The sequence below is a fragment of the Dysidea avara genome, chromosome 5 (assembly GCF_963678975.1).
Source record: "Dysidea avara chromosome 5, odDysAvar1.4, whole genome shotgun sequence".
In the NCBI taxonomy this organism is placed as follows: domain Eukaryota; kingdom Metazoa; phylum Porifera; class Demospongiae; order Dictyoceratida; family Dysideidae; genus Dysidea; species Dysidea avara.
In genome coordinates, this window is record NC_089276.1 from 15691279 (window position 1) to 15719250 (window position 27972).

Sequence of the window (27972 nt, forward strand, 5' to 3'; positions counted from 1 at the left end):
ATGAGGTGGGCTGGCATAAGTTGGCCATGGTATAAAGGATCCACGGTAAGGATCTATGGGTTGGCCAAGGCTATTGTTGATTTGAATATTGCTTAAAGAATGATTTCAGCCCCGTGTAATTAAAATAATTGTATGCAGTAACGTGGTATAGGATTAGTAGGATACAATGTGAATGCATTCCAGGCTGATCAACTCAGGTTAACAATAATAATTTGCCTTTGTTAGCAACAAAGCGAGTATTTTCTTCTTTTATTTTACACTTTATAATTATATCACTGTTACAATGTACCATGAGATATGCCAGGCTCTGGAAGACTCCCAATTCTACTTTTATTGGTAAAAGGGTACTATAATATTGGGTTGTGAGCCTAATTTTCATGTCATCAATGAAATTTCAGTAAATGCATATCTGTGAGCGAAGAATGGCTAATTATACATTCAGTGTGCGCTTATTCTAGTTCATTATTATTCAGCACGTGCAATTCCCAGCCTGCTTGTTGAGCAGTAATGTGAACAAGAGCTGGCTCAAGTTCAATAACCCTAGTCGAATGTAAACTGGAACAATGTGAATGGGGTGTTACAGTGATTACAAATTATCAAAGCTACAAAGGCAAAATAAAATTGCTGTTATGTTATTCTAGTAGTAATTCTGAAGTGCAGGGGCAGATTTAGGATGTACAAAATGGGGCTAACTCAAAGTACTAACCTCTCATGTGAAAGTGTGCACACCTATCACATGTGAAACACTATAGCGGGCTCTGGGGGCATGCTCCCCAAGGAAAGTTTTGCTAAAATACTGCAATTTGGAGACATTTCCACATCAATTTTCCTATAAATATTATATATATATTGCCCTTTATATTAGGTAAATAGCTCTGCAGCATTTGTTAATGAAAAGGTCTCACGCAATTGCACAACTACATGTGTATGTTAGAATATAATAATGTAATTGAAACTGGAAATTTGAATGACACAAGATTGAATCTGAGAGCATTTTCAGTGGCATACTACATGTATCCTTGAATTAAGCCATATTGCCATACTGTACAAGTAGATGAATTAGTTACTAATGAAGGCCTTTTGAATAGACCAATGCACTTCATTGTGTGTATAGACACATCTTTAGGTGCAGACAGATATGGATAAATTCCATAGCAGAAAACGTTTTTAAAACTGTTGCTAAAACTATAACTAAAAAATTCACATTTTAAACTAATACTATAACTAAAGTAACACAGAGAATATAACCATGACTACATCAATAACTAAAAGGAATTAAGAAAAAATACTATAACTAAAACTAAAATTATTGACGAAACTGACTATGACTATAACTAAAACTGAAACTAAAAGTCCTTACTAAAACAACACTACAGTCATGCAGTGGTATGTGTTCTTTACTTCTTGGTATGCGGTAAAACAGCTGGCTTTATTTTAGCAAGTGTGCTGCTTTGATTCTCCATATTCTCAACATCTTCATCTTTAATTGATGCCGCATCATCATCAACTTTCATATCAACTTTAAATGTTGATTCTTCTTTTATTTCATGCCTCTCAGGTGTTGATTCATTGACCTCAGTTTCATCATCATTAAGATTAGTCCCTTTCTCACTGCCAGCATCTTGCTCTTCAATGATTGATTCTTCTAGTCGCTTAAAAGTTTTCAGTTTCACTGGCTCATCAGTAGACACATTGTCTTCTGCTTGCACATAAAAGACATGACTGACTATTGTTCTAGAAATGTACAACAACATCTACATACCTAATGCAATCTCTGGCACTTCTTTTGATGGACGTCTCCTTTCCCGTGTTGTGCTTAAGTATTCACCACCACTGGAACTGCTTCCCACAGATGTGGTTGATATTTTCTTACCACGAAGACTAACATCACTTTGCACAGCTATACAAGGACAGAGTAATATTATGTGTATGCTCATTCAGGCACATATACGTATGTACATATACATAATATATGCATACACAAGTATGAACTTTTATAACACTGCTTAAGGGAAAGAACTGTGATAGACATACCGTAGAGTCTGGTTGTTAAGCCCATGTACTTATTAAGCGCATATTGTTTGTTAAGCGCACACTCGGTTCTGGTACTTAACCATGGTTGATAAGCGCATGTATGGATGAACACGAAAATCCAGCGCTAGTTGCAGCTGTACAAGAGAAGAAACGCTAAGGGTTCGCTAACAGTGCAAGGCACGAAATTTAGTGCGATATATGGAGGTGTGGCCATCGATATGGCCTAATAGCGTACCTTCCATGAAAGTAACGGTGTCATCTAAACTATAAATTCATGCTATTCACGAAGGATTTGAACACAAACTGAGCCAAACTGCGAAGCAACTGCAAACCATACCACCACAAGAGGAACAAATCCATCATAAAGTGTTTATTAGGCGCATGCGCTTAACAAGTATATGTTAATTTAAAAATTTTTCGTCTAACATTTATTAAGCGTATGCGCTTAACAACCAGACTCTACGGTATGAAGCTATAATCATACAACAAACTACAGAAGCCGTTTTATCTTAGTTTTGTCTATTCTGTAGTTTTGTCTATATCATACTTGTTGTAGCCCTACTTACAGAGAACAGTGTGTTAAGTAAGGATCTAGTAAGTTCAACTGTATGAGACATGGTACATAATTTAGTGATTAATTGATAACTTCACACTGCAAGCAAACATGGGGCACAAAGGAAGACAAAGGTAACTCCACATGTGTGTATTACACAAACTGCAGTATGTCAAAAGGCACCTTGAAGCAAAATCTAACAATAAAAAATCTAACTCATACATACATAGCATAGCCTCAGCTGTTACTCAGTAATGTTGTCTGAAGGCATTAGTATGGTATTAGCATGTACGTAGGTTAGTTTGTTAGTCAATCAATTAGTAAAAAATTATATTCAAAGTAACAATGAATTCATGTTTGGGCTTAATTATAAGCCACCAATGCACTGTGAATTACATGCCAAGGAACTATTGTTAATTAAAAAAATCAACCACCAAAAGTAAGTACAGCAGCAGTAGCAAATTGTAAAATATAAACCCTCAAAGTTTGGTATAATTTCTTCTTCGTTTTTTCTTCATTTAGGAGGCTCATGAGGTTTTTAGATTATTCTTTTTGCACACTTTACAAGAACCAACTCAATTTTCTTGGACTGTGGTGCACTTTAAGAACATATTGTAGCATAATCATGTACCAAGTTTGGTGCAAATCTGATAACCAGCCATAAGCTACAGATGATTATTTGCATTAAAAAGGTCGACTTGACATGCCTACAGGATACACTACTTATGTGAATAACTTAAAAATTGGTATGAGTATAGCTTATCCATCATGTGTAGCTCAAATTGTTTGTGGTTCAAAATAAATCTCATTGACATCTATAGAGTTACAAAGCAAAGAAACAAAAAACAACTGTAATTCACCAGGCCAATATCCTGTCACCACAATGTAAAAACCATGAAAAATGTTGAAATTTGAAAAAGCTTACCAGCGTTTAAACTTGGGACCTCTATACTGAACGCCCAATTCCTTAAACACTGAGCTGCCACTATCACAGTTGTTCACTTCACATGTACATACATACATATATACTACACATACAAACACTCACAACACACACACTTATCCACACACATCCACACTTACTTCTTGTCTTCATTGTACTGGTAATAGTGCTTGTATTTTTACGATCCTATAATCCAAAGCACATAGATTAAATTTTTATATAAGCTTAGAACTTACAGAACGAATTCTACTGTAGAAATTGTATAGTTTGCTTCCTTTCCAAAAGTTGTTCCGATCTCTAAATACTTTAGCAACCTTAAAATAACCACAATAAGTACGTACTGCACTATAACTCTGGTCATAACTACCTGATTGTTCTTGACAACATGGAATATAAAGATAAAGACACCCTAGACATAAATATTTGTAGTAAGGCACAGTTCTGCAAGGAGGTTTGTAAATAAGCACAACTATTATATATACAAAAGTTAACTGTAGCAGAACATGATAGTAGTTAGTAGCTACCTGTAGAGAATTTAGGATTGCAAATATCCATGCAAATGCTACGGTGTCATTATTCACAGCTAGAACTCCAATTATCCATGTCAATCCAAGTAACGGCAGTAGTACCACTGTTGCTTTCAGGAGGTCCCTGGTATCCAGTAGTAATGCATCACAGTTCATACATTACTTATAGAATTTACTTTGTTGTGGCTTTGTTAATAGAAGCTCTTTCACGGATAGCGTTTCGTGTATTTTGATATAAAACTTTTAGTGTAATTCCAAGAAATACACAGTTTATCTGCAATTGATTGTTATGTATTATATATTACACAGGGAATAGTTTATTACCAAGATCATAGCCCCAATAGGTGCAATAAATGCTGCAATTGCTCCATCCTCTGATTTTATCCAGCAACTATTAGTGCTCAAAATTAGAATCATAACACTAATAGTTCACACTCACTAGTCATCAGTCCCATAGTATCTGTGAACTATTCCAGCTGATATTGCAACTATTGGAATTGCTGGGCCTAATGTAAAAATTATCGTATAATTACACAATACAATTTCTTCTGTGCACTTGTGCTCACCCCAACCCAAGATAAAGAAGAAACGTCGACGATTCAGTTTATTATCAAACACGGTCACCAACATCATATAGAGTATTACTCCTTCACATAACATCCAACAAAATGCAGATATGAAGAAATATTGTAGAAGTACTGCCACAATTATACAAGAGGTCTAAAAATTACAGTTACATTTTACAAAATTTATTCTACAGATGCATTAATGCCTACTCGGTATTCAGTAGCAGTTTCTATTCCAGAAACAAATACTATCAGACCCAATGCAAGTGCAATGCATACATTAAGATGGATGAAGACGTTATTCTTCTTATCTTTTGTTCTACAGTATATCAAAAATAACAATGAATCATAAAATACTGAGTGTAAATACAGAAGGACCACTTACCTAAACAGCACATATGTCAGTATCACAATGGAAAGACAAAGACACACTAGAGATATTGCACATCCAATATATGAAATTATTGACAATGCATCATCAGCTGGGGTTGGCTATGGAGGGAAGCAAAATTATACACTCATAGTTAATCGTGCTCCCTAATTATATCTCCTTACTTTTGTGCCACGTACGCTCACAAGTACAGCAAAACTAGTCAAATGAGTTGTAAGACAAGTTATTCTTGTGTCAGTAGAACTGTTATCTAATCTTAATCCTTCCTGTGACCAACCACCGGCTTGATTACTATGGACAGTATAAACAATTTGCAAATTATTACAAAAACGATTTACTATATAAATGAGATCTCTGTTTGTTCAGTAACCACATTAGCCATAGTTGCTGCCCTTAAACACATAATGTGGTTTGCATTGAATTACGCTGAAAAGACATATTAGAAGTAGAAACTAGACAGGGTTTGTTGCTAAACAGTTTATTAACTCAAAACGGTTTATGTTATCATTTTTGAGAGAGTGACCAAAAGTGTTGATTGCAATCAGAAAAGAATAGCTATAAATGCTGCAAGCTTACAACTGTGGTCACTGCCTATATTATGCCACATGTAGTAAAGTTATTATGTGCATGAAGTAGCAGTGGAATTTAATCGGTAAAATCAGTAATATTGTGCTTACAGTTGCAAATCCAGCAAGTTGTGATCATAAAATTGACATGATTTTGTTCTCAGTTGTCTTGATGCAAGTGTCTGCAGAGTAGTTGGCAAATTGTGAGAAAGTTCCAAGCTTTCAGATATCTGTGAGTCATCTTTCTATTAGAAGACAACATAATTGTCACAGTAAATATACAGGTACTACAGTAAGTTTAAGGTAGTTGCAGTAATTATTGTAAATCATAATCATTTGATAGTAACCATCATACAGTGCAATAGTACTGTATAGAATTGGGACCACAAAGATGTGGGCACGCCCCATGAAAAAAATCACCTAAACACCAGCCTCAGTTTTCCCTGATGACAGTATTGGTTAGGTGAAACTAAGCCCAAAAAAGCCTTTAGATTGACCAGAAACACTTTCAACAAGTTGCTACGGAATTTTAAAAAAAAGTATTAAAACAGAATTTTCTACTGACTGAGTAAATGATTCCTTCAGACAAGCATAACTTGATAATGGCTAAGGCTATAGGCTTGAATTTTTCACTGTTCGATTTCGCTTCAGCCAGACACATGCCTTTTGGAATACTGCAGTACATACAGTACATTCTTCATGGACTCACCAGTGTCCTCCTTTGTGTCCCATTCATCTTTGATGACAGTGAAAGGTGTCAATTTGGTGGTAGTACATGATGGCTTCCCTTCGTAATGGAAATCATCCATATTTTTCATAGTGGCTACTTTGATTGCAGAGGTGCTTTTCGAACAGTTCTAGATTTGTAATGCTGTGTAATGGGTTGAACATAGCTGACAATGAAGTGTAACGGATACTTCACTTTTCAGACAATAATTGGCAGCTGGGGCACACAGCACCATTTCCTTCAATACATGTGGTATGCATGGGTTCACCAGTCATAATAATTTTATTTTGCAAAAAAAGTTAACAAACAAGTACACAGAAAATATGGAATTTTCAACTAGAGTAGGGACTGGACCATAGCACACTGATAAAAATTACTGAAACAAATTGGAGCAGTGCACAATATTAAATCACAGTAAAACAATGAGAAGTGTTATATCCCTACTGTGCTCAAGATACCACAAGGAAGAGCACAGTAGGGATATAACACTTCTTATTGTTTTACTGTGATTTAATATTGTGCATTACTCCAGCTTATTTCAGTACTTTTTATTGATGTATTACAGTCCCTACTCTAGTTGAAAATTCCAATTTTTGTGTACTATTACAAAGATGCTGATGTGTACAGGTTATTAGACTTGACACTCTTAATGGTTTTAAAAACTGAGTGAAGTGAGGTTTCGAAAATCATGAATGCATGTAGCTGAGGACATGGTTACTAACCGATGAAGAAAATGGTGGGGGTGTATTGATACTAGTGCATAAATAGATTCATTGCAGGTTGAATATAACATCATGATGTCATCATATCTTGTATAAATGTAAATGTACAATCACTTTTTATACAGGTTTCTTAGTGATATTAGAAACCTCAGTAAATTTGAAAGATTAAATGATTCTGTGCATACCATATAAACCTGAAAGATCAAAGATAATTGTGTATACCATTTTCTAACTGGAGTAAAAATACACAATTACAGCTCTGTATAAACTACGCACCAATACAGCCTAGTAAAAGAAACAGAAATTTAGCAATTAGCTGCTATGTAGCTAATGGTGCATGGATGAAGCTAGTAAACAAGCTAGGTCTTTCAACTAATTGATCAGATATAGTATGTTGTATTAATAGAACACAAAGTTCAAATGCACAATGTCATTGATGTTTGTTCAGCAAGGTTACTGTGAAATATTGGTGGGGATAAAAGAAAAATAATGGTGGTGATTGTGTGCTATCCAACTAAGTATAAGAACAAGTCGGATGCATATCAATTGAACTACAGACATAAATTACTTCTCAATTGTATCACGTGTAAAGTATCACAAAAGTAGTATGAAATGTGCAGTTTTCTGTATGGTGTATGTATATACTCACCACAGGAAATGATACCATGATGGCATTGTTTTCAGAAGTATTAACAGGTACAGGAGCTTGAATGGAGACTATTGGAGAAATTGGAAGAAATGTTTCATTTCTATGAAAGAAATACAATATATAGCAGTAATATTTATTATGATTTGCTACTGTTCTCTTACTCATTGCTAGGGTTAGGCAATTGTATAACATCACCTCTGAGTATTGTACTGGTAATTGGAAATCCCATAGTATCTATAGTGATTTTAATAAATCAAAGTAAAGAACTGATTAGTGTCCTTAATTAATCAGACAAACTATACATTACAAGGTTAAAATAAAATGTATATGTTGTGGGTTCTAGTTTGCAGACACCTACATAGTTAGTCAAGTATTAATTGATACATAGCTCAGTAACTTCTGGAACTGACAGATATTTCAAATCATTTATATAAACCATGTGTGATAGTAAATGGATCAGTTAGTCAAAAAAGTTGTTGGAACAAGTAAAGAACAATTTATAAGAATTAAAAAATAGGAGGAAATTCTCAACTGCTTTATAGAGTGTCTATCATACTTTCTCATGCATATTATTTAGAGAAAGCCATGAGGCTGTTCTTCATTTTCATTTGCATAAGTATGGACATTCCCCCTTCCTCTTTGAAGGAATTCGTTATTTCTGGTAGCCTACGAAGCCAGATACGCTGGGTTTTGTTTGGCATATAGCCCATTGTGAAACCCATTCATTACATCTTCAGGAACCTGCTTCACCCATTTTTTAAGATGGCACCAATACACTGCCTCAAAGCAAAAGCTTACATACCGGGAAGGTTTTGTGTGGCCTTCATCTCTCACATACAGGCTGCTTTTAGCATAAGCCACTTTGCTCACGTGGGTGCGGAAAGACAAACAAATACTGAAAAGTGGGTTATTTTCGAGAAAGAAAATTTTGTGCAAGAAGCAAAATCTGAATTTCAAAGGATTTTAATTTCGAAAGAGTGCATACTTCGAAGTCCGGATGGATTTCAAATAAACAGAAATTCACATCACAAATTATGAAGATACATGAATGTTTGCCAAAAACTGATGTACTGATGGAATAATTCCCATCCCAGTGCATTGTGGGAGAAGACTGAGGGAGTCTTGAGTGGAGTAAGTTCACTGGCTCGATCACGCTTCATCATAGCTAGCTATAGCCATAGCATAGCTTCTAGAGCAGACGGCATCAATTTTCATTCTGGATCACCTGCTAACTGATTATTGGCACAGTAACGATACAGCTTACCCATTATCATTAGTAATACTGAGCTAAAACTCGAGGAATACACAAGTGAATTGCCGAAAGTTGGATCATTGCTTTCACTTGTGGGAATTTATTTTCGAAGAACAACTGGACATGGGAATTTATTTTCGAAGAGAAGGGCCTCTTTGAATTATCCAAAACTAAAATCTTTCGAAAATTACCAGCTATATGGTATACTACATACATACATAAATAAAAACACACACATTTTTTTGGAAAACAATTTCAGTAAACCAGGCATGTGTTCACAGCCGGCCTATTGATAATACTAAATTTAAGACTTAGATCATAGTGAGGAGAATAACAAACACACTGTAAAGACATTCCAGACTGATCGAAACTATACTAACTGCCATTTTGCATCATCATGATCAACGTGTGTATGACATTCGCAATATGACAACACAAACCTCTCTATACATGATATGCTTTTACAACACACACTTACAATTCGGAAGTTGTTTTAAAACACCTTTCAATGCATCATTAGGGAATGTAAACTTAGTATTTCCACCAGTAAAGTTACTCAAGTCATCAATTTCCCTGGGAAACACATAATCTTTTCCTGCTTGTACACTGTAATTGGATATTAGTGAAGCTTTTATGACTAAAAATAGTAATAATGATAACAGATTCAAATACTTCTTAATGAGCATACTTACCAACATTACTCCTAATTATAATAGCTTCTGGTGTTTCATCATTTAGTGTTCCACCTAAAAGTGTTCCAAATTGTTCAGTGCTATTAACCAAAGACTGGCTGGCTTCTGGTGATGTCTACATTAATGTATATGAATTTACCACAATTAAAATGTATTAAAGTATTAGTATATACTTGTCGCAACTGTGTCCATTTATCTTGGTTGCTGTTATCAAGTAGGTTATTAATGACTGAAGCTGTTTCCTGTTAGTATAATATTATAAACATGAATAACATAATACACTGTCTGCTCTACAATATGTATTAAAGTTTACTTACCTCAAATAATGTATCATTAGGTTTCAACTTGGTAACTACTGTTCTTGTAATACTATACATTGCATATAATCATACATGTACATTAATGACATTCAATTTACTCTGTAACAGTGTCAAGAACACGAACTGCTAAGTCAATATCCTCTGCAAAAACATCATCTTCTGGAGTGGTCAAGTTGGAAATGGCCATAACAACACCAGTAGCTGCATCTATTTTCTCTGTTTCATTTAGTGTGGAAATGTTTTTTACCTTGAGTGAATACACTTGCTATTTATGATACTCATTGCATCACAAAATTACCTCATCTAACAACTCCTTAAAGGTTACTCTAAAGCACTTCACAATTTCCTTCCAATCATCTTCACCTTTGCATCTTCTTAGTACAGTACCTAGTTGTGTAATCACGTTTCTGAATTGTTTACTACGAAGGTGACAGTTTTAAAACAAATACACATAAAGTGTCTTCTCAGCTATTTTGCACTTTTTCTGTCATTTTTTTCTTATGCGGATTCGTTATATGAAAACTAGCATTTAATAGTAACCAAAAATTTAATATAGAGACTCATCTCTCAATAATAACAAACTCAGCCAAACGCATTGTAATTTGTGACTGAATCTGCAAAAAAGGGGTCTTGTAGCCTTTCCAATTGCATGTATTTGGCAAACCATAACCTTACTTGTGTATGGTACTAGCCGGACATTTGGTCACTTTACACTCCTAATATAGCACTATTCCTGGAGGACATACATACTACAGTGGAGCCTCAGTTACCTGAACCTCTTGGGCCAGGGGTGGTCCATAAGTCTGAAAAGTCTATATCTTTGAAACGGTGTATAAATTACTTTAAAATAGCATAAATAACATCTTAAAAATTTCAGTATTATCAACAACCCTAATAGAACAGTCACTACTCTAATAGAGCAGTCATTTCCATAATTCGGTTAACCAAGAATCCAGATATTTTGTGTCCAGATAACTGAGGTTCCACTGTAATTGAATGGTGTCTGAGCAATATTATAATCAAAATTTACTAAACACCAGTATTATTAAGCTACACAGCTTCATATATGTGTATTCAGCAGAAGTAAAGGTGACTAGCTGGGGATCTGCTGATCTACAGTCTCTCCACTTTTATTTTAGAAGAGATACACTTTTCAAGATTGAGATACTACAGTAGTCAGTTAATCTAATAGAGCATTCATGTACTCTAATGAAAACATCAGGTGCAGATATATAGATGCATAGTGTAGAAGGGGAAGGTTATGTGGGCTAGAGCCTTCACTTGTTCTGGTCTAATGAGAACATCAGATGCATTTGAGAGTAGACATATAGATGCATAGTATTTGGCATTGCACAAAAATATATGTTTCCATAATGTTTCTATTTTGAAACTTTACTGATATTTTCAGGAAATGTATAAATTTATCACAAAATTGTCATAATTAATGTGAAAGGAATTTAGCACATTCCTTTAAATACATTACTGAAAGATAAATTAATCGTGACAGTTCTGTACAGAATTCTGTATAATATATTCTCTTTGATCCAGCACATTTGGGTATTTCTGACACCAGGAAAAGTCACAATTCATTATGCATGAAACCTCAGGAAACTTTTTTTTTTGTGCAGTGAGGGGAAGAGGAGGTAAGGCTATGTCTCATCTAATGAAAACATCACATGCATTTGAGAGTAGATGCATAGCAGAAGGGGAAGAGGGGAAAGCTATGTGGGCTAGAGTCCTAGTGGTAATAACTTAGGAGAATCTTTCAATATAGTTGCTTTGGCTGTAGTATTTTTGTGATAATTATAACACCACTTTAAAAATCTTACAGTTTCTGGGGGCTTGAATTTAACGACCCTCTGAAATCACTTTTGTTTACAAATACTACAAAATGATTGACTGATGACACTTGGGATCTGTACATACAGGGTATACAATACAAAGCAAGAAGCAACCCAAAGCAAGAAGCAAATTTAAACCATCCTTCTTTTAAGTTAATTGTCCAATGGTTAACTATTATAATCCTTTGCTTTTCCACGTTGAGAAAAGAATATACATTGCTTGTATTAAAGACTTGTGCCTGTTTGGGCATGGCATACCATTTAATCCAGGTCCAGTACATGGAGTTTCTACAGTAACACCAACAAGTGTTTCATTCCATGTAACATTGAATCCAGTATAGTTTACTGTCACTGGATAACAGAATTGATCTTAAGGAATAAATAATATAGGTAATGTCTGAAACCATATTGTGTGTATACTTACTCAGGATCAGTGTAGCTACGCTAGATTGGTTAAATCCTCCATATTTATTCCTAACAGTACACTGATAGTCTCCAGTGTTATCTTCTGAAGCAGTAGCAACAAGACTTGAGCTTTCTTCCCCACTAACAGGAACTCCATTCAGTAACCAGCCATATGTAAAGCTATTTGCAGCTATACCAGTAGCTGAACATGAAAATGTAACTTGCTTTCCTCTATCAGCTGTTATATTCAATGGTGATATGGTTACCACAAGAGGGTGTGCTATTCAAAGAAAATATCAATGTTTCCTCTAATACTTATTATTATGTTATTTGCCAATCACAAATGCCCTATCCGTCTACACCGTATTTACTTGATTTGTGCCACAGGGGTATTATTATTTTTCCCAAAAATAAGGATAAAACCCTTCAAGTAGTGCCGCACTGCAGTATTGTTCGAGGGTGTGATACAAATATTTTAAACCTGTCACTACTATAGCTATTCTACATTATAGTTTTATAAAAACAATCACAACACGTTGATACTTACTTCTTCTATACAAAACCTTTCTTTCACTTCACTCAAGTCCTTGTAGCACAATCATGTCACGCCTCATGCTACATGGTAAATTTACTAACTAATATCCGGAATTTTGATTATTTGACAGCCATTTAAGTTTTACCAGGACAATGCCTTCCTTAAATCAAGATGGAGATTAATACTAAAGGATGCGAACTCTACTAAAGAGCAATTATGAAAGTATAGTGTGGTACTATTCAAGGGTGTGGTACAATTAATTTTATTTTCAGAACAAGGATAAAGAGTACTGTGCTGCACTGCAGTACTATTCGAGGGTGCAGCACAAATCAAGTAAATATGGTATGCTATTACAGCCAAATTAACTGTTGTAATAACACATTTGTCTTTGTGTAAGCTAACCGGCACGCTGGGGTTATCTGACCATAATCGAGATGAACTTACCGATGTTCTGAGATGGTTTTGGGAGGTTGAATCTATAGGAATTCGTGAAGATCAAGACACACGGTAGTGTGTCGTGCGGCCCAAGAAGCCAGTGCGCCACACCGTGAGTATATTAACAGGAGAAAATGCAATTTTCACACCTGTGTAGCTCTGTGATCCCTAATCCGATTGGAACCAAATTTGCTACAGAAGTGTCGGCCAGTTAGGGAAGTCTACATACCAAATTTAAAGAACATTTCTCCAGCCATTTCCGAGATACATGTACGAGCGAACAAAATTTCGTTTTAATTTCTTCGTTTTTTTCTTCTACTTCTTCATTTCGCATACTTCGCAAATCCGCCATAAAACACGAATTCGTGCTCGGAGTTGGCTGAAATTTGGCACACGTAAAGGGCTCATTACGGCAGATCTCCATGCCACCTTTGGTAGAAATACGATGAACATTCACGGAGTTATGACCGATTGTTTGCGTAAAATGAGGTCGAAGGTCTGTCACGCCTACAGGGAAAACCCCTTGGAGGAATCAGTTGAAAAGTGATATGTAGATGGAGCAACCATCGTAGGAGTGACTTTTTGTGGTTTTAAAGGAATCGGGATGAAGACCATGGAGATGATTATGACACAAAACCCAACCAGTATCAAAATTACGCGATCGATTTCTATGAATATAAAACTATTAGTTTTCGTGTCTACCAGGCAAACCGCTTAGAGCAATGAGCTGAAAATCAGTATGTAACTGGAATAATCATCATAGAAAGTCCTTGCAGTAGTACAGAAGAATTGGATTACAAACCACTGAGTTATGAATCGAAAGGCAACTACGTGTAGCAAATGCGAGATCGAGATACTCTAATAGAACAGTCACCCTTATAAAGCATTCAGCTGCGTTTATAATTTACTCGATTATATTACATTGCAGATTATTCTGTAGGGAATTCAGCTACAAACAAGTCACCCTGTAGTCAGATCAGCTAGAAGAAGGTACCTAATAGAGAGTTCAGCTACAAAGAAACCATCATGTAGAGAGTTCAGCTGCAGACAAATCACCCTGTAGAGAATTCAGCTACTAACAAATTGCCCTGTAGAGAGATCAGCTAGAACAAGTCACCTTGTAGAGAGTTCAGTTACAAAGAAACCACCATGTAAGAGAGTTCAGCTGCAAACAAATCTCCTGTAGAGAGTTCTGCTAGAAACAAGTCACCCTGTAGAGAGATCAGCTAGAAACAAACCACCCTGTAGAGAGTTCAGCTAGAAGAAGTTACATTGTAGAGAGTTCAGCTACAAAGAAACTACCATGTAGAGAGTTCAGCTGCAATTCAGCTACAAACAAATCGCCCTGTAGAAAGATCAGCTAGAAGATGTTATCTTGTAGAGAGTTCAGTTACAAACAAATCACCCTGTAGAGAGTTCAGCTACAAACAAGTCATCCGGTAGAGAGATCAGCTAGAAGGATCACGTTGCAGAGAGTTCAGCTACAAAGAAATCACCCTGCTTCATCTTTTCTTCTTGTGGTAAAGAAAAAAATGATAGGTTAAAAAGCCCTAGAGCCAGCCATAGGCCGGCTTTGGGGTATACAAATACAAAAAGAAGTGAAATCTAATCCAAAACAGCCAAGCTGTAAAAAAAAAGAGTGTGGCCCTCAGAAAGGCTATGGTGAAAAAGATGTGAAATACAAGGTGGTGGCCAAGAAATGGCTGTGATGGTATCTTTTTCACCATAGCCTATCTGAGGGCCGCACTCTTTTTTTACAGCTTGGTTGTTTTGGATTAGATTCAAGTGACACTGATTTGTATAACAATGAGCTCTTTCTTACCATGTCAAGTTCACACAGGGACGATATGAAGTAGGCCTGCCATGGCTTAGGGAAAGGTGTGACGTTCCAGATCATTACAATTTATGTTTCAATCGACTGAAGTACTTACAGAGAAGGTTGACTAAAGGACCTGATATTCTGAGATAATACCAATCCCTAACAACAGAGCAGCTGATTATTAAACCTGTAGTGAATAATAATGCACTGGCCCATGACACTTGTGTGCATTACATGCCACATCATCCTGTAGTGAAACAGAATAGAAGCACCACAAAGGTGCAAATTGTATGATGGTTCCGCTTCTTCTCCTGATAATCTCTCACTTAATGGTCGCTTGCAAGTTGGGCCGAATCTTATTCCCAAGATGTTTAACGTAATGAGTCGATCCCGGTGTCACCAAGTCGCTCTTGTTGCTGATACAGAAAAGGCCTTTCTTATGGAGCAAAGGAAAATAGAGACATGCTTCGATTCCTCTAGCTGAAAGAACCCCTTAAGGCACACAGCGAAATAGTTTCGTACAGATTTACAAGACTAGTATTTGGGTTAAGGCCATCACCTGCAGTATTAGGGGCTGTCATTGCACTACATGTAGAAAAGTATTGTTTTGAATATCCTAGAATAGTTGACCTGATTGATCAATCTCTTTACGTTGATGACCTGGTGTCTGGAGGTGCAAATGTTCCAGAAGCCTTTGAGCTATTAACATAGGGTATCTAAGCACATCATGTATCGAGGAGGTCTCAGAAAATGGAATTCAACTTCTATTGACCTCCTGAAATTAATACAACAATCTGAGTATTGTCTACCATCCCAAAGGGGTAAGACGAATCAGAAGGGACTTCTGAATTAACCTGTGTAGAAAATAGTGTGTGCAAGCTGCTTGGCATTGATTGGAGCAGTTTGAGTGATGAGATCGCATTTGATTTTAGTGAGTTGTTGCAACATGCCAGCAAACTGTCTAAAACTAAGAGATCTGTCCTTAAGGTGACTGCAAGTTTGTTCGACCTCTTGGGGCTATTGAGTCCATTCGTTATCACACTAAAGATGATGTTTCAAGACCTATGTATTAACCAAGTGAATTGGGATGAGCCCTTACCTGAAGAACTGAGGAAAGGATGGGAATTTATAGCGAGCGATCTGGAGAATTTGCTGAATTAAGAGTGTCCTAGATGTTGTATCCTTGTTGACCAATACCCTACCTCTGTTTGTCTCCATGGGCTCTGTGATGCATCCGAACGAGCGTATGCAGCAGTTTTATACATCAGTTCAACTTCTGCTGATGCTCACACTGAAGTTAGATTGCTTTGCTCCAAGACTCAGGTTACCCCTACAAGGAAGCAAACCATTCCACGGCTAGAGCTCTTGGGTGCCTTAATATTAGCTAGGCTAGTACATTCTGTGACATCATCGTTGCCAGTCCTGCATTGCACTTAACTCTGTATCGACTTCATGACAGTCCTGTACTGGATTTGTAATAGAAAGGGATGGAAACAATATGTTTAGCATAGCGTGGAGAAAATCAGGAAGTTGACGAATCCTAGTGCTTGGAATCATTGCCCAGGAAGACAGTATCCCACAGATCTCCCTTCCCATGGTTTATCTGCTAAGGAACTGTTGAAGAGCAGGTTGTGGTGGGATGGACCCTCATTTATTGCTCGTGCTATGATTAACACCCCTGAATTGGGTGATGATTGTACTGAGGAAGCCGAGGTTGAATTGTTAAGGAACCCTGCCACATTCACTCAGGTACTGCATTAACCAGCCAAGACCAGACAAAGGAGCATCCTGTAGCCTGTATGAGTAATTTGATGAATTGTTCTCAGTATAGTGATATTGGAAAATTGTAAAGAGTGACGCCTATGTACTTAGATTCATTAATCGATTAAAAGGAACCGTAGACTGTGCTGATTGTGGATCCTCCTAGAATGGTAAGGAGATTACTGACGCTGAAACTCTATGGATTCGTACTATCCAGAAACTGTCATTTGATTGTGAATTCTGTTATTTGCTCAAGCCACTTGGCCCACGCCCCCCTCTCATAGACCAATATGGTTTGTTTCTTGATGACAAACAAGTGTTGAGATGCCGTGGTAGGATCAATCACTCTCAGTTTCCTTTATCTGGCAAGCAACCAGCTCTTTTACCATCAAACCACCCTATTGTTGCATTATTGATACGTAAGGCACACAAGTCAGTAAAACACAGTGGAGTGAATCAAACTCTTACTTTCACGAGAGAGAGATTTTGGGTATTGAAGGGATGCCAGGCCTCTCACAAGGTACAGTAGTTAGTGACTTGCAAAAGACTGGAAGGTCATTCCTACGGTTCAGTTCCCTTGCCAGATCTACCTGCAGAAAGAGTATCTGAAGACCCACCGTTTTCACATACTGGTGTGGATTTTGCAGGGCTCCTGTATATTAATGTGGTTAATAAAGGGCAGTCTGATGAAAGGCAAGAAAAGGTCTATTTGCTTATTTACTTGCACTGCAACCCGTGCAGTACATTTAGAGTTGACCAGAAACATTGGAGTAGACACCTTTCTATTGGCCCTACGTCGATTTGCTAGTCGCAGAGGACTTCCAGCTACCATTGTTTCTGACAATGCCAAGACATTTTAAGTCTTCCAGTAAACAGGTAACCAAAATCATATGTTCTACTGAAGTCCAGAAGTTTTTGGCGGGAAATCATATCTCTTGGAAATTTATTGTAGAAAGGGCCCCTTGGTGGGGTGGGTTCTATGGACACCTACAGTTTAGAGTGTTAAGCGTTGCCTGAAGAAGACGCTGGGTTGAACTATTTTAAACTTTGATCAACTTAACACCTTGCTGATTGAAATTGAAGGTATCTTAAACTCCAGACCGTTAACTTATGTTGAGGATGACACAGGGGTGTTGGGTACACGTTATCACCTTCACATCTTATCTATGGAAGGAGAATCACCAGTAATCCTAACTCTTCCCACTTTGAAGTTATTAGTACAAATGAGGTCTTAACTAAAAGAGCTAGAATTCATAAAACAATTCACCAATCAGTGGCGCAAGGATAAGTGGCGCAAGGAATACTTGCTAGGATTGAGAGAAGTTCATAAAAACAATTTAAGGCTAAAGGTGGATCTAGTATCTCAGTTGGTGATATCATGGTTATGAAGGATGACTCCAAGAGAGTATTCTGGAAACTTGCCATTGTTGAGGATTTGCTTACAGGATCAGACGGACAAGTACGGGCTGCCATTGTGAGAGTAGAAAGGTCTGAAAGGTGTGGACAGCTGTTCTGATGAAGTGTTAAACATTTATATCCTCTAGAGGTGTCTGTAAACAGGACTGTAGAAGAATCTAGTCTATCTACTGGAGTTGTGCCTAAACAATGAAGAGAGGCAGTAGTAGCTGGAGAACTTAAGAGGAGACGTGCAAACTGAACAGTTAGATAGGTATAGACTAGATATTTTAATTGTTGTAAGTTGTAGATCAGAATGTTTTGAATTGTTTGATCGTTGTATTGAGCACTCTCAAACACAGAGAGTGTAATAGGTTTTGTAATATTACGTGCATATTATTTTGCTGTATCACGTGAATTTTTGTGTGCATTAATAAGAATGATACAACAGTGAAATGTGTGAACTAGTCAAGTGTGAGGAGACACTGTTGTTGAAGTTTGGCTGAGAAGACCGGCTCAAGATTTATGACATTAGTTTCCAACCAGAAATGGATCACGTGATTATGGATTGATTTTTCGTGTGCATTGTAGCTATACATGGTTAGCTATGTAGTTGTATAACCCAGGCAAAATTCACTGGTATTTTATCAACATTTGACTGAGACAATACTGATGAAGGATGAAATTAGGCATAGAAACATTTGGGTCCAGCCAAAAATGGCAGGGTTGTTTGTATGTAACATCGAGATACTCTAATAGAGCAGTCAAGCAAACAGTCTCCAGTCTCTCTACTAATCTGTTCTCTTTAGTAAGAAAGCGGAACCTATAAAAAGGAAGAATTAAATATTAGTGTAAAAGTGCAATTGGAAAGAAACCCAAACAGTATCAGATTACTGGTTGGGGGCACACCGTAAATGAATCCACATTATGAGTGCATGGCTATACCCAGAGGCAATATTTATGAAGACAAGATTAGCTAATAAGAATAATTATGCTGCTAGAGTTTCAATTCACTACAATAATAATTCTATATATAGTTGCAGGGGCATTTCAAAAATAAATATCAGTATGAATTGGCCACCTTGCTCTACTAAATGGCACAACGCACACTTATTTAAACTATACCTTCATACTAAACTGTAACTGTAAGTTTTGTACAATCAATAATTGTAATGATGTGTATAGGTCCTTCTATCATACTGCTAAGCAAAAATAGACAACACAAACTGGCTGTCAAAGTTTAATGGTACAAATATCAATCCATTGTGCAAAGTGTAATTTTCTGTGCTTTATATTATCTGGTAGAGGCTCTGCACAGTAATAAATACAATACACTACAATATATAGTTATAATTTTAATGGTGCAAATGGATAACTATATAATTATATTTAATTAATTTTGCAAGCTTTTAAATTTTTGTTTTGCTTGTAGGATGTGCATGCAATTTTATGTTGAACTATAGAATGTGTATGGTATATATTCAGTAATATATTGTATATGTGAGATGTATATAGACATTTATCCTTTTTATAATGAGTCATAAGTTGAAGACTTATGATACTAGGCATAACATGCAGTTTTAATGGCCTATGTCTTCCCACTATGGATCTTAAATTGACTTAAAATGTGATTTCTGAAGTACATGTGATTTCTTCAATGACTTATAAACCTCACATAAATTCAAAATGATCATACACATGCATACACAGCTCTACAAGTTGCATGTTATACATATATTATTGTAGAGCACTCAATACATTGCGGCTGTTGGTATAACAGTTATCCAACAGGTCTTTGGTATTACTCACGATAAAGCCAAAAAAAAAACAATACCTTTCTTTCAGATATATGGGAGAAACCTTAAATCTCTTGTTTGTTAAAGGCTGATATTTGACTGAATTTTGGAAAATCACCTATATGGGTGCATTTGACACTTAAAATATTTAATGACCAAATCACAAACTTAATAGTGCAAATCTACTTGTTGATGGTTTCAAGCCATTGTCAATACCTTAAATTACAAGAAAATTCTTGAAATATATTTTAAAATGTTCTATGCTCTTATTAGTAACCCACTAAACATGAAAACTCTAATTATTTCACGCACGCCCATATGGGTGCTTTTCCAAAATCAGTCACATATATAATAATATAGCACAGATTAGCTGCCTGCAGCCTGCTGTAAAAAAAGGTCTAAAATATATATAAAATGCAATACTATTTGTCAGCTGACCGCTTCAAATCTGTTAAAATACCACGAATGTTTATATGACTGTTCTATTAGAGTATCTCGATCTTGCATGCAAACAACCCTGCCATTTTTGGTAGGACCCAAGTTTTACTAATCCTAACTCTAGTAGCTTCATCAGTAGTATAAAATACTACTCAGTGAAATTTTCCTGGATTATACCGCTACATAGCTAACCATGTATACAGTACAGCTCATGGGTAACGTCGCATGTACACGCAGGATGCACATGAGGTGCGCTTGAATGACCTGTGTGGCCGGATACAGCAAAGTTACAGTAATGCTCCATGATAGTAAATGAGCGTCATGCAAGGCGAGCTATAACAGGACTCACCTAATGATCAACCAAAGTTTCAGCTTTATAAGCCAAAATCTTTCAAAGTTACAGCACTACAAAGTAGCAACAGCAAAAATCGATTTGTGGCAATAATAAGCTATAGGTGCTTAATAAAATGATCATAACTTATGAATGCAGTGCTCTACCAAGACGTATATTGGACCATTGGATTCTCCATGAACAAGCGAATTCATTGCTGGGTAAGTTTTGTCTTCCAGGCCTTTCCTACGACCAGGGCAAACCGGCGAAAGCAAAAACGTGAGAAATAAAGTGACAGTGAACCGCTCGTCCAACACAAGGCAGACTAATGTTCATATCTTCCATCTCCTTAGGCGTACTTACATGAAACAAAGATATTGGAACTCCTCTTGCTTTAGAGATCATAATGCTACCATGGTTTCTGGTATTATCACTTTACTTCATTGTGAAACAAGCATTTAAAAATTTTACGGAATTTATTTTCAATTTTGTAAACATCCCACTCATTGCATCCTGTAAACATTCCACCCATTGCGTCCTGTAAACATTCCACCCATTGCATCCTGCAAACCCTGCATTTATTGCATTCTACTGGCTGTAAAATTATAGCTATTATAGCTACTGTAGGCTTGCACAAACATATGGGATTCTTGCAGATCCGGTCACAGTTACTAAACTCAGTGGCGAGCGTTCTCATGCATGGTGAGCTTCTCGCATGGCTAGTGCTTATCCACGCAATGTTTCACAGGTCTTGTACAGTGCATTGCGAAAGAATGATCTTGCGAGAAGACACGAACACTACTCGCATGTGTATACTCGTGACGTTACCTGTGAGCTGTACTATAGCTATTATGTGCACAAAAAAAGCAATCCATAATCATGTGATCCATTTTTAGTTGGAAACTAATACCATTAGGCGGTCACAACATAATATTGAACCCTTAATCACTTACTGGAGAAACTAAAATTTGGTGTCATTGCAGCCACGCCTCCCATTTTAGTCTCAGAGGCACTAGGAAGAAATTTCATGACACTTAGTTTGATGGAAGGAAAGCTCAGATCCATATGAAACTTGCACTGTGCATGAAGTGATACCCAAACTATATTGCTGTATAGTGAAGGTTTGTGGGGTTTCCTTTTGTTGATTGCTGGGTTGCTCCGAATCCAAAAATATGTGATTTTTCGGCTGATTTTTGGCAAAGAGTAGCTCCATATCAAATCTACATTAGCAAATCGATTTATTTCTGCTGTGAGTTACAATCAGGTATAGACCTGGACTATATATGCCAAGTATGGGAAGGAGCCCATACTTCATCCAGAGAGAACACAATTTTTCACAATTTCCAGCACAAAACAATCGTGATTCCGGTCGTATGGAGAAATATAAAAAAGGTTTATTGGTACGTAGAAAAATACTTTGATATGCCCTACAGGTTTAAATAGTAGGGGAGTAATTTTGTGATTATCAGTCTTTTTCATTGCGGACCCTATAATTGATTTTGGTCTGACAAGGTGTATAGTATTTCAATCAAAGGAAGTACAGCTCTTCCACTGAGGGGGCATTTGCCCCAAATGCCTCATCCTGGATCCACCATTGCACATTCAAAAATGTGCAGAACGCTTGCGAATGCACTGAAGTAACATTTCTCAACTTTTAGAGTGGCAAGGATACTGAAACACCTTCATTTGAGTATTTCTTGTGGCAACACTTTAGTTTGTGGCAATCATTATGTGAGCATCGAGACACACAATAGTATGTCGTGCGGCTCAAAAAGCAGGTGAACCACACCGTGGGTATATTCACAGGAAGAAAGAAAACGTCATTTTCACACTTTTGTATCTTGACAATCCCTTATCCGATTGAAATCAAATTTGCTGCAGAATTGTCTGCCAGCTAGGGGAGTCAACATTCCCAATTTGAAGGAAATCACTCCAGCCATTTCTGAGATATGAGCTGCCAAAATTTCAATTTTTCTTCTTCATTTTTTTCCTTCATTTTCATCTTTTAGCACATTTTGCGAAAATAGCTATAAAACACAAATGCGTAATTTGATCACCTTGAAATTTGGCAAACATAAAGGGTGTCCAAAGGAGAATCCTAGCATCACATTTGGTGAAACTTCAATGAACAGTTCAGGATTTATGATCAATTATTCACGTGAAACAATATCGATTTGCTGTCATGCCTACAGGGTAAACTGCTTTATAAGTTCAAAATCGATTACTGGATACATCAACCATTGTAGGAATGTCCTGTGGTGGTTTGAAAGCAATCAAAATAAAAATCTTGGAGATATGACACAAAAGCGAAGGTGTGTAACAATTGCATGCACGATCAAGATTTGTGTATAAAAATACCAATAATTTTTACACCAATCAGGCAAACCTCTTAAAGCAGTGAGCTGAAAATCAGTATGTAGCTAGAAAACTCATCATAGAAAGTCCTTGCAGTAGTACAGAACAATCGGATTATAAACCACTGAGTTATGATTCCAAAGCCAACTCCGTGTAGTCAGTATTGGGGCAATTACTTTTTAAAAGTAACCTGTTTAATACATATCTAATCCAAAACAGCCAAGCTGTAAAAAAAGAGTGCTGCCCTCAAAAAGACTATGGTGAAAAACAATGTGAAATCCAATGTGGCGGCCAAGAAATGGCTGTGATGGTAGGTCAATGGTAAAAATTTTAATAATGACAATTCAGGTGAATTTTGGTGCCACTTGGTCCTGGCAAAAAAATTCACTTGAATTGTCGTTATTAAAATTTTTACCATTAATCTACCATCACAGCCATTTCTTGGCTGCCATCTTGGATTTCACATCTTTTTTCACCATAGCCTTTCTGAGAGCCGCACTCTTTTTTTTACAGCTTGGCTGTTTTGAATTAGATTTCACTACTTTTTGTATTTGTATACACCAAAGCTGGCCTATGGCCGGCTTTGGGTTTTTTAACCTATCTTTTTTTCTTTATCACAAGAAAAAGAAAAGATGAAGCAGATGAATACTTTAAATATTTCTAATTTTATCATTAAATGTACAAATTATATATATATAGATAGATAGATATATTTATTACAGAACTCTCTACGTGGTGGTTTCTTTGTAACTGAACACTCTACAAAGTGACTTCTTCTAGCTGATCTCTCTACAGGGTGATTTGCTGTACCTGAACTATCTACATGGTAATTTCTTTTAGCTGATCTTTCTATAGGGTGATGTATTTGTAGCTGAATTCTCTACAGGGTACTTTGTTTGCAGCTGAACTCTCTACATGGTGGTTTCTTTGTAGCTGAACTCTCTACAAGGTGACTTTTAGTAGCTGAAGTCTCTACAGGATGATCTGTTCATAGCTGAACTCTCTACAGATGATTTGTTTGCAGCTCAATGCTCTACATGGTGGCGTCTTTGTAACTGAACACTCTACAAGGTGAATTCTTCTAGCTGATTTCTCTACAGGGTGATTTGTTTGTATCTAAACTATCTACAAGGTAACTTCTTCTAGCTGATCTTTCTATAGGGTGATGTATTTGTAGCTGAATTCTCTATAGGGCGCTTTGTTTGCAGCTGAACTTTCTACATGGTGGTTTCTTTGTAGCTGAACTCTCTACAAGGTGATTTTTTGTAGCTGAAGTCTCTACAGGATGATCGGTTCATAGCTGAACTCTCTACAGGTGATTTGTTTGCAGCTCAACGCTCTACATGGTGGCTTCTTTGTAACTGAACACTCTACAAGGCGAATTCTTTTAGCTGATCTCTCTACAGGGTGATTTGTTTGTATCTAAACTATCTACAAGGTAACTTCTTCTAGCTGATCTTTCTATAGGGTGATGTATTTGTAGCTGAATTCTCTACAGGATGCTTTGTTTGCAGCTGAACTCTCTACATGGTGGTTTCTTTGTAGCTGAACTCTCTACAAGGTGACTTTTTGTAGCTAAAGTATCTACAGGATGATTTTTTCATAGCTGAACTCTGTACAGGTGATTTGTTTGCAGCTGAACTCTCTACAATATGGTTTCTTTGCTGAACTCTCCACAAGGTAACTTCTTCTAACTGATCTTTCTACAGGGTGATTTCCTTATAGCTGAACTCTCTACAAGGAAACTTCTTCTAGCTGATCTCTCTACAAGGAGATTTGTTTGTAGCTGAACTCTCTACAGGTGATTTGTTTGCAGCTGAACTCTCTACATGGTAGTTTCTTTGTAGCTGAACTCTCTACAAGGTAATTTCTTTTAGCTGATGTCTCTACAAGGTCAATAGTTTGTAGCTGAATTCTCTACATGATGGTTTCTTTGTAACTGAACTCTCCACAAGGTGACACCTTATAGCTGATCTTTCTACAGGGTGATTTGTTTGTAGCTGAACTCTCTACAAGGAAACTTCTTCTAGCTGATCTCTCTACAGGGAGATTTGTTTGTAGCTGAACTCTCTACAGGTGTTTTGTTTGCAGCTGAACTCTCTATATGATGGTTTCTTTGTAGCTGAACTCTCTACAAGGTAATTTCTTCTAGCTAATCTTTCTACAGGGTGATTTGTTTGTAGCTGAACTCTTTACAAGGAAACTTCGTCTAGCTGATCTCTCTACAGGGAGGTTTGCTTGTATCTGAACTCTCTACATGTGATTTGTTTGCAGCTGAACTCTCTACATGATAGTTTCTCTGTAGCGGAACTCTCTATAAGGTAACTTCTTTTAGCTGATGTCTCTACAAGGTCACTAGTTTGTAGCTGAACTTTCTACATGATGGTTTCTTTGTAACTGAACTCTCTGCAAGGTGACTTCTTCTAGCCAGTCTCTCTACAGGGTGATTTGTTTGTAGTTGAACTCTCTACAAGGAATCTTCTTCTGGCTGATCTCTCTACAGGGAGATTTGTTTGTAGCTGAACTCTCTACAGGTGATTTTGTTTGCAGCTGAACTCTCTACATGATGGTTTCTTTGTAGCTGAACTCTAACGTCTTCTATTGATCTCTCTACAGGGAAATTTGTTTGTAGTTGAACTCTCTATATGGTAGTTTCTTTGTAGCTGAACTCTACAAGCTGATTTCTTCTAGCTGAACTATCCCTTTCCATAGTTGCATGAACTCCCTACAAGGTAACTTTTTCTAGCTGATCTCTCTACAGGGTGAATTGTTTGTAGCTGATCTCTCTACAGGGTGACTTGTTTCTAGCTGATCTCTATACAGGTTACTTGTTTCTAGCTGATCTCTTGAATTCTCTTCAGGGTGACTGCTCTATTAGGATGACTGCTCTATTAGAGTATCTTGATCCCGCACTTGCTGCATCAAGTTGGATTTCGTGTTATAACTCTGTGGCTTTAAGTCTGATTCTTCTACACCATTGAAGAGCCTTTCTAAGATGATTACTCCATCCATACAGCGATTTTCAAAGCATTCCCCCTAGCGGTTTATCTGGTGGGCGTGGCAAGTAGTCGTTTTTTTAATTAGCTAATCTCGATTGCGTAATTGTTACACACTGTTGGTTTTTTCGTTGTATCTTCCTGGTTTTTAGCTTGATTTCTTTCAAACCACAAAAGATTTGAGGTTCAATAGTTAACCTATTCACCCACCGATTTTCAGCTTCTTTCCATACGCGGTTTACCCTGTAGGCGTGACAACATATTGGTGTTATTTTTCGTGAATAATCGATCATAACTCTTTTCCTGTTTATTGTATCCTAGCCAAGGTTGGTACAGAGATGCGCCTTTATCCCCCCTTCTGTGTGCCAAATTTCAAGGCAATCGGATATGGCGTTCGCGTTTTATAGCAGTTTTTGTAAGTGTGCGAAAAGAGGAAGAAAAATAAGAAGAAAAAAACAAAGAAACTAAGCTAATTGTTTAAGTTGCATATCTCGGGAACGCTTGAAGCGATTTCGCTCTAATTTGGAATGTGGAGTGCTGCAGGTGGAGGGAGTGTCCACAGCAAAAATGGTCTTGTTTTATCAAGGCAACACAGAGCTACAGAGGTGTGAAAATTGCGTTTTTTTTCTTCCTGTCAATATACTCACGTGTGTTAAGCGCTGGCTTCTTGGGCCACACGACACACTACCGTGTGTCTTGATAAAATAGCAATAAATATAATAAAATACTTACAGGCGGCGGGATATAGAATTTTTAAAAAATCGCCAAAACTCGAATTTTAGTCTCACTGTCTCACTAACCACAGTCATAAACCTAAAGGCTAAACGAAGCAGTGCACAGCCACCATTTTATGTCATAATAACAAACTCACCAGTGGGATGTGTCTTTTGGGGTTCCGACGAGTGTAGGTCCTCCACACCTTGTCTTTTCTTTTATCTTCTGCTTGTTTCTTCTTCATCCAAAACATATCAAGACATTAATTCTCTACCAACACTCTCTTTCAGCAACATATAGACACCACAGAATTATTTTAGAATTGAATTTCAGGAGTGCTTCAGTCACTATACTAGCTAGATATCTGCAAGTTCACGATTTGGATTCCGTTCATGATAGGTTCGTGACCACGCCCATCAATTAAAGATTTAGATGGATTAATAGTGATAGAGTACGGGGACCACACCTCTTAACAATCTAGCTGTTTACTTAGCAGCAAACAAGATGACCTCACCCCTTCTTGGTCTAGCTAGCTGCACACTTCTTGGCTGACTCGAGATATACTCTAATACAACAGTCATGTGTCATATTGTATTAGAACAGTCACAGGTTACATTGTAGCTAACAGCAAAAAACTAAACAAACTAGTATTTTAAAAATTGTTAATTTAAAAATGAAGTAGGGATCTTTGCAACAAAAGGAGTGAAACAAGAGATGAATGATGGTATTACAGTATACAGTGTAGCTCAGTGGTAAATTCTGTACTTTGGCACATTAGCTATAACAATTATTTTGCTCAATGCCAAAATAGAGACTTTCCCACTGAGCTATGCTGAAATACCATCATTCATCTCTTGTTTAACTACTTTTATTGTATAGATCCTTACTTCATTTTTAAATTTTAATTTTTAAATACTAGTACTAAACAACTGATGCACTGGTTATGACAATTCATGAGCCTTGCATAATTTTACATGAATCATCAGCAATGTCACACTCACCCCCATGATTAAGGATGGTCACAGTGGTAGAATTATCATCAACACTTATTGATAAACAAGTTGTCATCAATGTTATAGTAATATCAAATGTCTCATCATCTTCATGTATCATATCATTAATAATATCTACACTATATAATGATGATATTAACCCAGCTGGTATGAAGTGTAGTGATTGTTGTTGTGTTACATTATAATCTTCTCCACC

General features: G+C 36.9%; 1 protein-coding gene across 3 annotated transcripts; it reads right to left on the bottom strand.

Moving 5' to 3' along the window:
- Positions 1–1207: 1207 nt before the first annotated feature.
- On the bottom strand, positions 1208–27940 carry LOC136256635 (latrophilin-like protein LAT-2). Of its 3 annotated transcripts, none has more exons than XM_066049612.1 (25): positions 27765–27940; positions 12208–12468; positions 12042–12152; positions 10241–10329; positions 10041–10189; positions 9940–9991; positions 9796–9864; positions 9623–9737; positions 9409–9567; positions 7840–7912; positions 7679–7778; positions 5692–5825; positions 5179–5305; positions 5009–5115; positions 4834–4942; positions 4630–4777; positions 4497–4563; positions 4382–4448; positions 4234–4331; positions 4055–4181; positions 3898–3939; positions 3767–3844; positions 3671–3716; positions 1763–1900; positions 1208–1699 (listed from the first exon to the last, which is right to left on the bottom strand). In XM_066049612.1, the coding sequence occupies exons 1-25, from the start codon at positions 27874–27876 to the stop codon at positions 1398–1400; spliced, it is 2880 nt and encodes a 959-aa protein (XP_065905684.1). In that variant the 5' UTR covers positions 27877–27940; the 3' UTR covers positions 1208–1397. The 3 variants fall into 3 exon arrangements, with proteins under 3 accessions (XP_065905684.1, XP_065905683.1, XP_065905682.1); XM_066049611.1 differs by having other exon boundaries at positions 4624–4777; XM_066049610.1 differs by having other exon boundaries at positions 4497–4777.
- Between the last annotated feature and the right edge of the window lie 32 nt (positions 27941–27972).

Bases quoted from the DNA above. Each gene is read 5' to 3' on its own strand.
- LOC136256635 (XM_066049610.1), bottom strand. From the start codon at position 27,876: ATGATACATGAAGATGATGAGACATTTGATATTACTATAACATTGATG. The intron at 12,469-27,764 runs GTGAGTGTGACA...TTCTTTGAATAG, and splicing joins GACCATCCTTAATCATGGGG to CACACCCTCTTGTGGTAACC. The intron at 3,845-3,897 runs GTAGTTATGACC...GGTTATTTTAAG, and splicing joins ATGTTGTCAAGAACAATCAG to GTTGCTAAAGTATTTAGAGA.